At 42.4% G+C, this 15,502-nt stretch overlaps 3 protein-coding genes across 3 annotated transcripts; 1 reads left to right on the top strand and 2 right to left on the bottom strand.

Moving 5' to 3' along the window:
- Positions 1-134: 134 nt before the first annotated feature.
- On the bottom strand, positions 135-2,333 carry LOC107275589 (obtusifoliol 14-alpha demethylase). The gene is made up of 2 exons (XM_015790545.3): positions 1,827-2,333; positions 135-1,133 (listed from the first exon to the last, which is right to left on the bottom strand). The coding sequence occupies exons 1-2, from the start codon at positions 2,331-2,333 to the stop codon at positions 135-137; spliced, it is 1,506 nt and encodes a 501-aa protein (XP_015646031.1).
- A 1,308-nt stretch (positions 2,334-3,641) lies between these two features.
- LOC4343632 (probable arabinosyltransferase ARAD1) lies at positions 3,642-7,687 on the bottom strand. Its single transcript, XM_015789768.3, has 3 exons — positions 6,583-7,687; positions 4,459-4,824; positions 3,642-4,080 (listed from the first exon to the last, which is right to left on the bottom strand). Exons 1-3 carry the CDS (start codon positions 7,531-7,533, stop codon positions 3,895-3,897), a joined length of 1,503 nt encoding a protein of 500 aa, XP_015645254.1. The 5' UTR covers positions 7,534-7,687; the 3' UTR covers positions 3,642-3,894.
- A 4,631-nt stretch (positions 7,688-12,318) lies between these two features.
- Positions 12,319-13,432, top strand: LOC4343631 (probable 2' cyclic ADP-D-ribose synthase BdTIR). Its single transcript, XM_015790820.3, has 2 exons — positions 12,319-13,151; positions 13,272-13,432. Exons 1-2 carry the CDS (start codon positions 12,565-12,567, stop codon positions 13,372-13,374), a joined length of 690 nt encoding a protein of 229 aa, XP_015646306.1. The 5' UTR covers positions 12,319-12,564; the 3' UTR covers positions 13,375-13,432.
- The last annotated feature ends 2,070 nt before the right edge of the window (positions 13,433-15,502 follow it).

Here is a 15,502-nt window from a genome sequence, read left to right as displayed (position 1 = left end):
ATTTATTTATTTAGATAAAACGAACGATCAAATATTAAATACGAATACCATGGCTGCACTTATTTGAGACGGAGGTAGTAGTAAAGAGTACGTCTGCTCTCAAATAATTTTGACTGTAATTACGACTTAATGCACTAGGTGCTTGTCAGCTTCCGTCTCTTGTATCTAACCATCACTTCCCCTCGCGGCCCTAGCATTATGTTGTTGAGTTCAACCTCGGGGAAAGGCGAGACCAGCTCAAGCTCAAAATTCCTCAGCAAATAGCTCCATATTACCTTCATCTTCAGGAACGCGTAGTGCTCGCCGAGGCACGCGTGCCTCCCGCCCCCGAACGCCGTGAAGGAGAACTTGCCGGCGACCCTGTCCTCCTTCCTCTCCGGGCCGAACCGCTCCGGGTCGTACTCGTCGGGGTCGCGGTACACGTAGCCGAGGCGGTGGTTGAACGCGGCATACGACACGACGCTGTGCCCTGCCGGCATCCTGTACTCCTTCCCTTCCCTGGTCCACACGGCGAAGCCCCTGCGCACGGTGCGGACGAGCGCCGGCGCCGGCGGGTGCATCCGGAGCGCCTCCTTGATGCAGCGGTGGAGCGTGCTCATCCCCGTCGTCAGCGCGTCGTAGTCGACGCGGTCGTCACCGATGAGCCGCCGCTGCTCGTCGACGGCGGCGGCCAGGTGCTTGGGGTCGCGGAGGAGGAACGCCCCGGTCCAGGTGCTCGCGCTGGAGCTCATGTGCTGGCCGGCGACGACCAGGGCGATGAGCATGCCGGTGATCTCGTTGTCGGACATGGCGCGGCCGTCCCTGTACCTGGACTCCAAGAACCGCTGGAGCACGTCGTCCTCGGCGCGGCCGGAGCCGCGGCGAAGCTGGATGGCACGGGAGAAGAGCTCCTTGAGCCTAGCGGACGCCGTGTCGCGCCGGCGGTGCCGCGGGATCGGGAGGTTGGGGAAGCAGAGGCTGATGAGGTGCATGCTGTTGTCCATGAGCTCGTGGAAGGATGCCACGACGTCGGCGAACATGGTCTCCCTAACCTCCTTGCCGAGGAGGACGCGGCTCGCGATCGTCAGGATGAGGAGGTCGAGCTCGCGTTTCAGATCCACCGTGCCTTGCTCTCCCCATTTCGCGAAATATTCCTGCGAATTATACGATATAAGTAAAGAAGTCCATGAGTTCTGTAAAAGCAAGCTTGTGTGTTGCAAATTATACAATTCAATCACTCGGACATAAAGGGAGAGCATCTTCAAGAGCACCTCATATAGCCTCACCATCCAAAAAATTTAGAAAAAAAATAACTAAAAAAAATGCCCCTCCAAATCTCCAATAATAACCCCTCAATCCGATATGGCATCTATCTAGCCTAGTGTTTTTCAAAAAAGGTAAAAGGGTTAAGATATTGAGCACTCGACCTTTCAAACGACTAATGGTGAGATAAATAAGAGCAAATAACTATATCCTACTCAAACAGTTATCATCGAAGAAATATCGATAGTTATAAACAGAGATTTAAAACCTTGGTCTAACCCCTCTAATAACCAGCATCAAAAAGTCACAAAAAAGTCATACGAAGAGGAGCGGCAAAGCATAATCCCTCTATTTTTAATAGATGACGCATTGACATTTAGATACATATTTGACCATTTGTTTTATTTAAAATTTTATGCAAATGTATGACATAAAAAGTGCTTAAAATACTTTTAGTGATAAAATAACTCATAGCAAAATAAATAATAATTACATATTTTTTTCAAATAAAACGAATAGTCAAACATACCTAAAAGTTAACGATATCATCAAATGAAAAACGGAGGTACTGTATACGTACACACCTCGGTTTCACGAACCATGGTCACCGTGCTGCTCCTGAGCTTGGTCGGCCTAAGCGCCTCGAAGCAGACGGCGATCTGCTCCGACCTCGTGGCCACGTCGACGTCGTACATGACCCCTCTCCCAAACATGGGCACCGTCATCCTGTACGTGCCGCCCTGGTGGACCTCCGACTCCGGCCGCGAGTAGAAGCCGCCCTGCACCTCCGGCCCGACGAGGAAGGTCGCCTTCACCACCCCGAGGAAGCTCACCGTGAAGACGCTCCCCAGCTTCACGTACAGCTCGTCGGCCACAGCCATGGGGCCCCTGGTGATCACCGGAATTATCAGGGAAACGCCGCTCACCACCGGCGGGAGTGGCAGCTCCGCCTCCGCCGCCGCCGCCGCCGCTGCAGCCGCACCGCCGTTTCTCTTCCCCGTCATCTTCGCCACCACCACCACGGCGATGGTGCTGGCCGCCAGAAGGACGGCGGCTATGGCGGAGAACCAGACGGCAGCGGCTGCGGCCATGTCCATACCAACACGTACGTATGTACAGGCAGAGCCTGTAATAACAAGGCGCGGAGGACGTACCGGAAGGAACGCCAAAAATTGTAAGATTTAAATCGTATATATATATATATCTTTTAAAAAACGAGGCGACGGACATGTACACGGTACAATACACCACACGCCAAGGCTCATCACGCATTTCATTACGTACGTGACCGTTCTACCACGGAGGTGGCTAGTTTACACGAAGGAAATTGCTAAAAAAAATTGTCGCTAGTTTCTAGGTGGGAAAACTCTTAAATAATATCTCCATTTTTTTAATAAATAACACTGTTAATTTTGGACATAAGTTTTGCCATTCGACTTATTAAAAAAATTATGTAATTATCATTTCTTTAAGTTGTTTTATCACTAAAATTACTTTGAGCATGCATGATCTATAACTTATGCATTTGTATACAAATTATATTTCTAATTGAACTCTTATTTTTCTTTTTATCTGATCCAGTTTTGGAATTTATTTATTTTTATTCCAAATTGTATTTAATCTTACTTTTGGATATTTATAGAATTGTATTTCTTGGTAAGTTGTCTTTACTAGTTTATTTTTATTATATATTTTTGTTTCAAGTTTTAATGATCCTTTTGATTCTGATTTTTGGATAGATTCATGTTGAAAAAACTAAGTTCAGAATTTATTTTATTTTTTATTCTGAATTTTAGTTAATCTTATGTTGGATTAGATGTATTCTTATTTTATTCTTTATTTCAAATTGCAGTTCTTTTAAATTGTATTTTTATTTGAACTCTTGCTTTTTTTCTAAATTTTCTCTGTGCTAAAAGTTGTAAAATTGTAATTATTACATGTTTTTAGTCTGACAATTATTATTGAATGGTGTTAACTAAATTATCTTATTCATATATTTTATGAATAACTAAGAGTGCGTTCATTTGAATGACAGAAGAGAAAGTATTCGATTTCCACGTTCACCCTCCCTAACCTGCTAAACGATGCTAAAATGTTTCTATAGAAAAGTTGTTTTAAAAAAAATCATATTAATCTTTTCCATAATTTCTCTTCACACATTCGGAGTAGTTCTCGGTGCTCGACGGCTTCTCGCACGCCGAAGCACACCGAGCAGTGTCAGCTGCTCATGGGGCTTTGTGGCTCTCCGTCACACTCCAGCCTCCATGAGGCCCTCTGTCTCTGTTGCTTCTATGTATACAAGTACCTTGCACAATTCGATTGGGTAACACAGAGGCATGTAAACTTGAGGGTAACATCCTTGGGAGAAAAAGGAATGTAGGATGTATATAAGTCACACGTACAAAAGAAAACAATGATATACTTCTGCTTTAGCCAGGGGCACCAGTGGTGTTATATTGTTCACAACATTCTAATATCTACTGAAAATTGAAGAAAAATCAGCAGGAAATGGGCGCTTAGCAATCAAAACAAATTGTTAGGATCCTCGCTGCACATAGTTACAGAGCTCAGCGTCAGCCAAAATTCAGGTACTGTACTCAATCAGAAGGGTCGTCCACAAAACTTGGGTTCGTCCAGGAGATGAGAACCATCTTATTTACGTAGAAGTTCCTTCGTGGTCGAACAGATGCACGAGCAATCTGTTCCATTGGTACCTCTTTCAACTAGGCGTTTATCGCGGTTAATCAACAGCTTGATCAATGGTGCCTTTGAAGAAACTTGGTGCCATATCTGATTCACTGGTCCGTTTGGATCTTCATACTCAAAATAATGTTTTACCTGAAACAAAATTTCAGGTTTTACTAGTTAAGACAAACGTGCCAAAATATCATATGTATAACATGCCTATAAAACTATAACGTGCCAAAATATCATATGTATAACATGCCAAAATTGCAAAATAACTGAAAACAACTAGGTGATTCAAGATATTGCCAATGTTTCGTACTAAATGCCAGGAGAAAAATGGTTATCTTCCTGGAAAAATGTACCAAGCAGTTAAACCTGAATCATGTGCTCACAAAATTAACTGAAGGTGCAGATACTAAATATTTATGTATTTCTCACTCTCTTTTCCTGGCAATGTAACCCACGAAGCTAATTCTGAATGTAATATGCACATGGCAGCATCAACTATGAGAGAGAGATGAAATTAACCTTTTTTATTTCTCTCTGGTACTCTAGAATCCTCTGTGAACTGATTCCTCGAAGTGTTGATGTTAAAAATCCAGGCTGTACAGCCTTGCTTGTCTCAACAAATATTGATATGTTTCTGTAATCTATAACATCTTCAAATGGTAATTCAATGTAATCGCTGACTATAACAGGAACACATAAACTGACAAGCGCATCAAACAATCTGCATGCCGAGGGAGTATCTCCAGCAGGATGGAGGCAGAATTTGGATGAGTGCATTCCTCGTGTAGCCATACGCCTACTCTCCCTTGACTGGGCTCCATGTTTTATGATTACATCTGCCTCATTTTCAAGAACTTGAAACAGCGTATCACGCACCTTCCCACCCTAAATTATCAGAAGGTTAACAACCTTAGTATAAGATGTTATTTCATAAACAAAGTGTGAAAGGAAGAAAAGAAAATGACAGACTGACAGTAAACTCTGTAGGCAATAACATAAATAATAGGAAAAGTCTATACGTACTAAAATTTTCTTACAAAATGCTTACAAACTCTGATGTGGCAAGCTGTAAGTAAATCTAGATTTTTTGTAACTTCCATCTAGTTAAATCAAATGGTTGAGAAATTTGTTAGTAAGAGCTTTGTAAGAAAATTTTAGTGCATGTAGCAGTGCTCTAAATAATACAGCAAAAATAAAGGGAAGGATGAATATGAATCATATGTATAATCTTAAACAGGGCCTAACAATCTTAAAACTCACAAGGAAACAAAGATGAACAATTATGCAAATGAATCAAACATTTTTACATTTCCATAATTGGTCATTTCCAAAGCTTACTGCTTCAGATGATACTGTTCTTAACTTCTCTGTTGTTCCAAACCAAGATTGAGTGCACTCATTCCAAACAACTATATTGGAACAGAGAGAGACAAATAGTTTATACAATTAGGTACACATGTAGAAAGCTTTAGCAATGGGATGCTGCGAGTCATGCCTTCAAACATTAAAGTTTTACATGTGCAGAAGACGAATGATTATCAGGACCAGGTATACAAAAATAGGAACAAAAGAGTTCATGTTGGCAGAGTTCATCTCTCCAAAACAGAAGACTAATGGATCAATCAGCAAGAATGTGCACGGAAGGCTAGAACTTTCTAAAAGATTATGGCTCGCAAAACTGTAGAAGTATATCATGGAATCGTACTTGATTTTTAAAAGAAAAACTAATGGATGGGCCAGCTAAGAAAGTGCACCAAAGGCTAGAATGTTCTAAATATTATGGTTTGCAAAGCTGTGGAAACCTATCATACAATCATATTTGAATTATGAAAGAAATGTGTTGACCAATCAATAAATATGCCCAGGCTCCAGGGCATGTGCAGAAATCTTCAGTCATTAATAGTATGAGACATGCCTTCCAACTTAGTTTTGCATGTGTGAAAGAAGGAAAATTATGAGGACAAGTAGAAAAATATAGGAATGGACGAGTTCATGTTGAGAGTTGATCTCTCCAAAACAGAACACCAAAAATAATCAATCAGCAAGAACGTGCATGAAAGGCTAGAACTTTCTAAGTGAATATGGCTTGCAAAATGTGGAAGCTATCATGCAATTTGACTTGAATTCTAAAAGAAAGGTTGTTGACCAGTCAACAGATATATCCAGAACCAAAAGTTCGCTAGAGAAGGAGGCATGTAAAAACTGAAAAATCAATCACACCTTTTTTAATAATCATCTCATATCAATTAATGTGTTTGCACATGATACATTTGTGATAGTTTCCTATTTATAATATATGTAAGAAAACTCATCTAAACAAGCTAAATCAAAGGCACATGGTAACAAAAAATATATAATGAGCTAATGGCATATTAAGCTTCATTTTTTTTCTGATTGCCTAAAAATTCTCAGACAGAACCATCAACTTAAGACATAAAGTTAACATGATTTTGGAGTGCTCTGGAAAATCATATAACCACCAATAAAATTCAATGCTAATGTTATCTAGGATATGGCAAAAAAATTCACTCTCTACTCTATAGCATACAATATCCCTTCTGAAAATGCAGATGCTCTATGATAGGTACAATGCAAATTAATTGATCAAGCCATCACATTTCTCCCAAGATTTAAGAATTTCACCTCCTTTCGATACCGGTTGCCCATGAAGAATAGCAATGAAGGCCGGCTTTCGACTCCCACATCGCCTTGGAAGGAGTTGATTCGGTGCGCGTAGGGCAGGATAACATCCTTGACGAGAGATGCCTGCTCACTACGCAACCGCCCGAAGTCGGAGATCAGGAGCACAGCATTGCTGATCCGATCCACCACCCTGTAGAGCGCGTTCGGATCCTGGCAGATGAACACGTGATCCCTCCCCTGGTGCCGTCGCCAGTACGGCTGCCGCTCCAGCCACACCAGCAGCTCCTCCTGCGTGGACTCGTCGCTGTACGCGGGCTCCGCCGCGTCGGACGCATTGGCGGCGGCCGCCGATGGGCGGATCGGGTTGACGACGAGGCTGAGGGAGGAGAAGAACGGCACGTAGAAGAGGTCGGCGTCGGCCGGGTCGTCGACGCGGGCGACGGGGCGGTCGAGTGGCCCGCGGCGCCTGAGGTCCTTGAAGAGCCACCACTCCGCCGAGTGCTGGTGCCCCGGGTACCGCAGCTCGTCGTCGGGAATCGCCGATGCCGCGCCCGCCGCCCCCGCCCGGGCGCGCGCCGCCATGTAGCTGCGGACGACGCCGTAGGTGAACTTGGCGGGGAGGTCGTACATGTAGATCTTGACGGGGGCGGGAGGGGAGGACGCGGGAGTGGAAACGGCGGCGGCGGCGGAGGCGAGGGAGCTGGAGAGGTGGGAGGCGGAGGGCGCGGATGGGGAGAGGAGGAGGAAGAGGAAGGCGAGCGCGAGCGCGAGGAGGAGGAGGAGCAGGGGAGACGGGCGGCGCGACGGCATGGCGCGGGCGGCGAGCGAGAGGAGGGATCTAGGGAGGAGGAAGGCGAGGAGGCGGGGCGGGGGCGGCGGGGACGCCGGCGGCGGCGGCACGAGGATAGGGGACGGTCGCGGCTTGCGGGGTAGCCTGCCGCGCTCCCACATGTGGGCGGTGGCGGCGGGCGGGCGGGACGGCGGCGGCGGCGGAGGAGGAGGAGAACGGCGGGGAGTGAGACGGGGGACGGCGGCGATTTTGGGGCGCACACTGCGGTAGTGGCCTTCCGACGTGCCGGGCTAGGGGTGGGTCCCATTGGTCGGTGACTCAGCGCGTGTAGCAAACATGTCCCTTGACTTCTCCAAAAATGTATCCTCAGATTCCAGCACTAGTGATTTAACGTTTGCCTGGAAAATGGGTTGTCAACTAATTATCGGAAACTTAGGAAATGTATGCGTGCAGGAATTCAAGCCAATAAAATCCCCGACGTTCAACCATCTAGTACAACCAATTTAGTAGTAGTAAAAATTAGATATGTTTACTCGGATGACTGAGAATTTTTATGGTACTAGAAAAAAAATGCACGTGCGTTGTAACGGGTGAAGTCTATTTTAATCTTATTATTGTTATATGGTTTATTTAAGATGAAATTTACTGTGGAAGTTTGCGTGCATATATATTCTTTTAGAAAATCATGAGCTACAGATAGGAGTCCGATTGTCTCAAGTTAACATGTGAGTTTTTTAAACAGATTTTTTATATGATTCCTTTTGTATTACCAAAAGTGAACTATCTTAAAAACCAACTGAAATACGGATATGTATTTCCAAAAGCAAACAAACTTAAAACCGACTCATACACGAATAACGTACCAAAATACTGGCAAAACATCTTCAATTTTTATAATAGTAGAGATGTATAACATACTCCCTCTGTAAAAAAAACCTTAATCCTCGAGATGAATCTTATATATCCAAATTTATTTTTAGGATTTGACTTTTTAAGAGGGAATAGATCTTCTATAAAAAAATATAGGAATGACTATTTGCACTGCTCAACAAGAACTATAACCACTTAATCATGATTCATTTCATATGGCTTAATGGTTAGGCTTTTTCACAGCACACAAAACAATAAGACCTATTAGCATAGGATTAGTTGAGTTGAGCATTAGCATTTTGAAATATGTGCTTACGAAAAATGAGGTAGTAGGTACCCAATAAACACTGAACAACACAGTCTTAAGTTGGAAGTGGATTTATTTATGTTAAAAGTGAAAGCCAGGGCATTATTAGAACTTACAAATTGTAGCGGTTATACTCCCTCCGTACTCGTAAAAGAAGTCGTTTAGGACAATGTTTAAATCAAATCTTGGAAATATAAATCGTGAATACCTCTAAAATTATTGAGTTTGAAAATGTAAAAATTATATGAATAGATTTGTCTTGAAAAATAATTTCATAAAAATATACATATATCACTTTTCAATAAATATTTTTATAGAAACACAAAGTCAAAGTTATGTTTTGAAGACCGTGTCGCTGTTTTAAACGACTTCCTTTACTAGTACGGAGGGAGTATGTAAATTAAATCCTATTGAAAGTAAGAGTACAGTAAATAAGGAACACCGAAGATAGTAAAGAAACGTGTTATAAAAGCTATGAATTGATATAAATCTCGGTAGTTGAAACAAGTAAGAACATAGTAGAAAATCCAAGTGATGATAATATCGAGATGAAATATTTGTTAACGAAGTTATGCCAAAACCTGCACTTCTAGGTGATGATTATGAGCTAGTTAGGATGTGATCAGTTCATATACTAGTCGTCATGTAGGTACAAACTGATGGTACCTATTAATGATGATAACGTTTTTTTAAGGACTGATGGTACCTAGGAGTATTTGTTTAAGAACAGGGACTGGGATAAGAGCTCGGCTCTACCACTATCCTTACAACCAACTTATATAACCAATGAATAACCAACTTAATTTATACAGAGATGGAAAATCATATTTATGTAAATTAATATACGTCATATTAAATTATAGTCCAAGTCTAATACAGAATTTTGGGCCAGTGCATGTTCTCATTTAATTAATTGATATTCTAATTACATATAAACTTACTGTGTTAGTGGTTATTCTAATTATATGTAAACCTAGTGTATTACTCCATCTATCCTTAGAAATGTGTCTTTTGGGTATCAATACAGTCTTGAAAATATAATTTTAACAACTAATTTCTGCTCCTTCCTTTTTAAAATATAACATGTTTTGGTTTTGTGCTAAGTCAAACATCTTTAAGTTTAGAAAATATAGCAACATATACAATACCAAGTTGGTTTTATTAAATCCACCGCTAAATATATGTATATAATCTGTTTGATGTTCTAAGGGCTTAAGGGCTTGTTCAGATTGATGCCATTTTAAATCATAACATTTGTTGATAGAGTTGCCAAATATATGCGTTCATTTAGTTTATTATCAAACTTTAGTAAATACATAATAGCCAAATTACCAAAATTTTGGCATTACCAAAATTTGGTAAGGTTTATTTTGGCTGCAATATAAACAACCCCTAAATGTTTTTATGCTTTTTCTATAAATTTGGTCGAACTTAAAATTAAAAAATGGTTACGTGACTGAGTCAAATTTTGGAACGAAGGAATTACCGTAACATAATTATTTTATTAACTTGGTAATATAACAATATTATTTTCTAAACAAATACACAAATAAGTTTCTCATGAATCCAATGCTAGTTTTAAAGCCACGTTCTTTTCTTATTCTGGATTTGGGATTTTCGTTTGCATGTTTCCTAACTTTTCAACTTTATGCTATTTAATTCAATCGTTTATATCCTCAAACAGCTATCACAAATACCACATAATCCATCAATTTACCAATTTCAAGTATCTTCAATACGACTAAAAGGCTATTGAGATTCAAACATTTTTGAAGTATTCCCTTAAAACATATCAATAACAATGTATTTGCATGAACAAATAAAGTATTCAACGTCGGCTTTTTTGAACTACATCAATAGACATGGTGTACACTCGTACACATATGTCTACTTTCTAGGAACACACGTACTCCTAAGTCTTTAATTACACTTTGTCTCTTCCTCATATTAATTTCTGGCCAAACAAGTCATTATCAAGCAGATTGCGTGCCTTCGACTATATATCAAATTAATTTCACATTCAAAAGGAAACGATTATCGAAATTAGAAGTACACCCGAAACCCCCAAAAATTAATCTTCGTGGACTTCATTTCAACTCGACGATGGTGCGGTTAAAGTTCACCTTTTCTTTATTATTATTATTATTATTATTATTATTATTATTATTATTATTATTATTATTATTATTATTATTATTATTATTATTATTATTATTATTATTATTATATTGGGACTATCTATACATCTGTTGACAGAAAATCCCACCTCCCATCTTTCAATTTTTGAACCATTGGATGTGCTTTATGATTCATGAAGATACATTAACCCTACAACTCCTCCTCCCGTTCCCTCCCATCACGCTCGCGAGCTCCTCCGCAGCTCCACCCGATCCCCCGCCGCCACCACCCCACCGCGTCGCCGCCCGCCTCGCCGGCTGGCTGGAGGGCGTCAACGGCGCCGGCGAGACTCCCTCCCCCCTACCATCCTCCTCCCCCTCCTTCTCCTCCCTCCTCCCCTCCTTCCTCCTCGAGCTGTCGGCGGCGAGATGCCCCCACCACCGACGCTGGCCCACCGCCCTCCTCCAGCCCTGCGGCTCCGGCAGCGCCGCCGGCGCCTCGCCGCCCACCCGACCCGCCGCCCACCTCCGGGCCGCCGCCGCCCACGACCATCCCTCTAAGCCCGGCGAACTCCCCCTTCTTCCTCCCTTCCCACCCCTCGAACCCCACCCTACCCCGGGAACCTAATTCGTCGGCCCTTCGCCGGAGTTTGGGTTATCGCCGGCGTCGGGGAAGAAGAGGAGTTTGTTGGGGTTGAAGAAGAAGCAGTTGGAGCACGAATCGCGAAGCATATCTAGTGAACCAAAATTTATAAGATTTAGAGGTAGCTTTTCTATTGACTGTAGTTTAGCAATTCCGTATTTTATTACAGCGACCGTACCGGTGGCGCAGCCAGCCCAGCAGCCCGTGGAACTTTTGAACGCATCAATAAGTCAAACCGTGGGGCAGACACGTGAGATGAGAGGGGGACAGTCCAACGTGTGACGTCATCACTCTCGCACGTCACCCGGCGATCGTACGGCTCCCCCCTCCTCCGATCCTCCTCCCGACCCCAAACATCGTTGCAGTAGTATTCCTGTCCCATTGATTGCTGCAGTTCAGCGTAGCCCCGTCGTTCAAGTATTTGAATGGTTCTCACCTCCACAAAATTTCTATTCAATCTTCTGCACGGAGTGTTTTTTGCCTTTGGCTGCACGCTGCGCAGAGTCTCGCCAAAATACTGCAAAGATCTGCAGGTCTAACGCAACGCGTGTGTGCACGCTCGAGCGAGGAAAATTCAAACTTTTGAAACGCTCGAGCGAAGAAAATCCAGTAATGTATATGCTTTTGCTTGGAGAGGAGAGCTTGAAAAGTAGCGAATCGCTCTTTGGATTGTATAATATTTGGTCTGAATTCATGCAGAATATCTGTTTGTTGTACTATATATAGGGGACCAGAAAACATAATAATTATATAGTCCGTCTTAGCATAAGCCACGGGGTGGATTGACGGTGGACTGACGACGGTCTGATCTTTGGATTGATAATACTACTCAAAGCGAAATCTGACTATTAAAATAACAAATTTCCCCGCCCGGGGACTGTGCGCGGATAACTTACTCAGTACTTTCATGTCATAATTAAAATGTTCCCATGCGCGCGCGATGCGACCATGACCACCCCGAACCCAATCCTTTATAAACGCATGCATGCCGGCCCATCCCCTCATCCACATATCAGGCATCACAATTCACAAACTAACTCGTAGCGATCGATCTCTATTTTGTTGGAGTTTTTGCTGCTTCCACTCAAATTGTTCAGAGACGTTTCGATCGATCAAGATCAACTTGATCGGGATCGCGGCAGCTCGATCAGCTAACTAGAGAACGTCTTGGACTCTTGGATTTCTCCGCGCTCTCGCAGTATTCTAGGAGACATTTCTTGATCGATATCACTAGCTATATATCGGTCGTTTGATCATGTCGTCCACCGGGCTTTCCCGCGGCCGCCGGTGCACCATCGCGTCGCGGCTAAACGCGTCGGCTGAGGCGGCGGTTGCGGCCACCAGCAGCAGCAGGGGGGAGAAGCAGAAGGCGGCGGTGGCGAGACGGGTGGAGTACTACGACGAGGAGGATGCGCGGGGGGAGGCGCGCTACGACGTTTTCATCAACCACAGGGGCGTGGACACCAAGAGGACGGTGGCGCGGCTTTTCTACGACCGCCTCGTCGCCGCGGGCGTCCGCGCCTTCCTGGACAACCAGTCAATGCGCCCCGGCGATCGCCTCGACGAGCGGATCAGCGAGGCCATCAGCCAGTGCGGCGTCGCGGTGGCCATCTTCTCGCCGCACTACTGCGACTCCGAGTATTGCCTCCGCGAGCTCGCCCTCCTCGTCGAGTCACGGAAAAAGATCATCCCGGTGTTTTACAACATCAAACCCTCGGATCTCGTCCTCCCGCAGGCCGTCGTCGAGTCCGTCGCTCACCATCCCCGCGACATTGAACGCTTCAAATTCGCGCTACGCGAGGTCAAGAACACAGTCGGCCTCACCTACGACACAGCCACAGGGTAGGTTTAAAATGCTGCAGCCATTTGGCGCCATTATATTCTCATACTTAGTAGCTAAGCTCGGTTAGCTTCTCGTTTGATCGCAACTGACGCATTTGTAATGGTGATCTGCCTCTACAGAGATCTTGCAGAGCTCGTAACATCGGCGGCTACCGCAGTTTTGGAGAACATAGACAAGCATGAGGTCACGCAAGGAAGACATATGATCATGTCCAGGCTGTAATTTGAATGGTTCATCGCGGCTTCACCATGTACAATTCAGAGGACGAGACTAAGAAAAACCGGGGGCAATTTAACAAATAACATTTAACTTGGGATGGATTCATTCATTTTTTTTCTAGTTAGTTATTTTTTGGGTAAATAAATTAATCTGCAGGATTGAATTGGTACTATACGTAAAAATAAGCAATGCATGCAGCACTGAGTGACTAGCTAGCTAGGCAGTCCATGCCGATATGTGCATGAGAATAGGGTTTTGCAAATAATTATGTGCATATGTGTATATGTATTTACATGATTACACCAATAAATTAAAAATACAGTGCTTTTTTAACAGTCTGCCACTCTTTGCATGGCAGGACTGGATTCAAACTTCTGTCTCCCGCCTTTATTAATGTCGTCGTTGTTTTTTGTCTACTGGTATTTATTCAAGCGTTCATGCATGGATATGGTCGTTTTGAACTAGTATTAGTGTTCACATTTCAATTTCTTCAGTTTGATTTTCCTGCACGTTTCGTTCAAAAATAAATTCCTGCACGTAGCAATACTTTCAGCAGCGTTAATTAGGTTAACCTACAGCCTCTACTGCATTGCAGCCATTGCTCTAGGGCATGTTCGGCAGCCGAGGACCTGAACAGTCCGGCAAGCCACAAGATAGCAGGGGCTGCAGCAGCCCAGCTTGCCGAACAGGCCCCTAGCTTCATATCTTTTGTTAGAACCATACTTAGTAATATACTCGTTCCACTCATAAATAGTATTCAAGACAATTCTGGTTTAATTTTTTAAGTTAACTTTGATCAATTTTATATTAAATTAAATTTATAAAATCTAATATATTTTGGGAAAATAAGTATATATGATATTATGATATAGTTTTTTTCTTAAAAAAATATAAAATGCTCAAACGTTTTTAAATATTTTCAAAGAAATTATCGATAGTCAAAATTTCAAAAGTATTCGTACTTATTTAATTTGTGTCGGATTAATTCTATCTACGTATATGAGAAAATATGCAAAGCTCTTGAAAATTCTTATACACGCGTGCATGCTCTCAACTCTGTACGGAATATAATTAAGTTCAGTTATTAAGTCAAGTAGCACAAGGTGATATCCTGAGAATTTAACCACGCATTAATGTTTCTTCTATGCAACTTCTGCTAGCTACTTGACCAGGTTTTACCGTATTAACTAATTAATTAATGCTGTTTATCCACTGGCCGGTAGTACATTATTTCTCTCCTTTATTTGCAAGGAGAATTACATCAATATATTCCACTTTCACTAAAAAACATAAGGCGGTAATACCAGATCAATTCACCGGTATGAGTCCTATTAAGCCGTTGAGTACTTCTAAAAAATTCATCTCCACCATCAGTAGCAATTAACGTACGATGCATGCATTTCCATATCATTTCTGCAAGGGGAAAAAAACTAGTGTACCTAAGCTCCACCCTAAAAAGAATAATTCCTCTCTACCCAAAAATATATCAACTTTTGGTTATGTTTCTGGATCAAAAGTAAAGTTACTATATAATCACTATAGAGTAGTACTTATCATGTCAATCACCTTAGGCCGAGTTTAGTTCCAAACTATTTCTTCAAACTTCTAACTTTTCTATCACATCAAAACTTTTCTACACACATAAACTTCCAACTTTTCCATCACATCGTTTCAATTTTAACCAAACTTCTAATTTTAGCGTGAACTAAACACACCCTTAAGTTCAAATTTCTCTACATTCTACCTCTCCACCTTCCCACTCCCCATAAAACATCATTTAATAAGAAGCACTATGTTTTCAAAAAAAAAAAAGGAGCGCTAAGTCTATTCTCTTCTCAAACATTAATCTATGCAAAATAACCTAAAATGACTTTCTTTTAGCTAGGAACAGATCGATGGAGTTGAATTTACTTAAAGATATTGCAGTAGTACTCAAGATTTGTATATAAAGTACTAGATAAAAGAAACTTACTTTAGATATAATGCTGCTTAAATTAGACGCGTGCATGAATCATGTCTTGTAGGAGTACATGTATACTCCATCCGTCCCAAAAGACTCAACCTCGTCCTACGACGTGACACATCCTAGTACAATGAATCTGGACATACTCTATGTCTAGATTCGTTGTAT

Source organism: Oryza sativa, chromosome 7 (assembly GCF_034140825.1).
Source record: "Oryza sativa Japonica Group chromosome 7, ASM3414082v1".
Classification (NCBI taxonomy): domain Eukaryota; kingdom Viridiplantae; phylum Streptophyta; class Magnoliopsida; order Poales; family Poaceae; genus Oryza; species Oryza sativa.
This window is presented reverse-complemented; position numbering and strand designations above follow the sequence as displayed.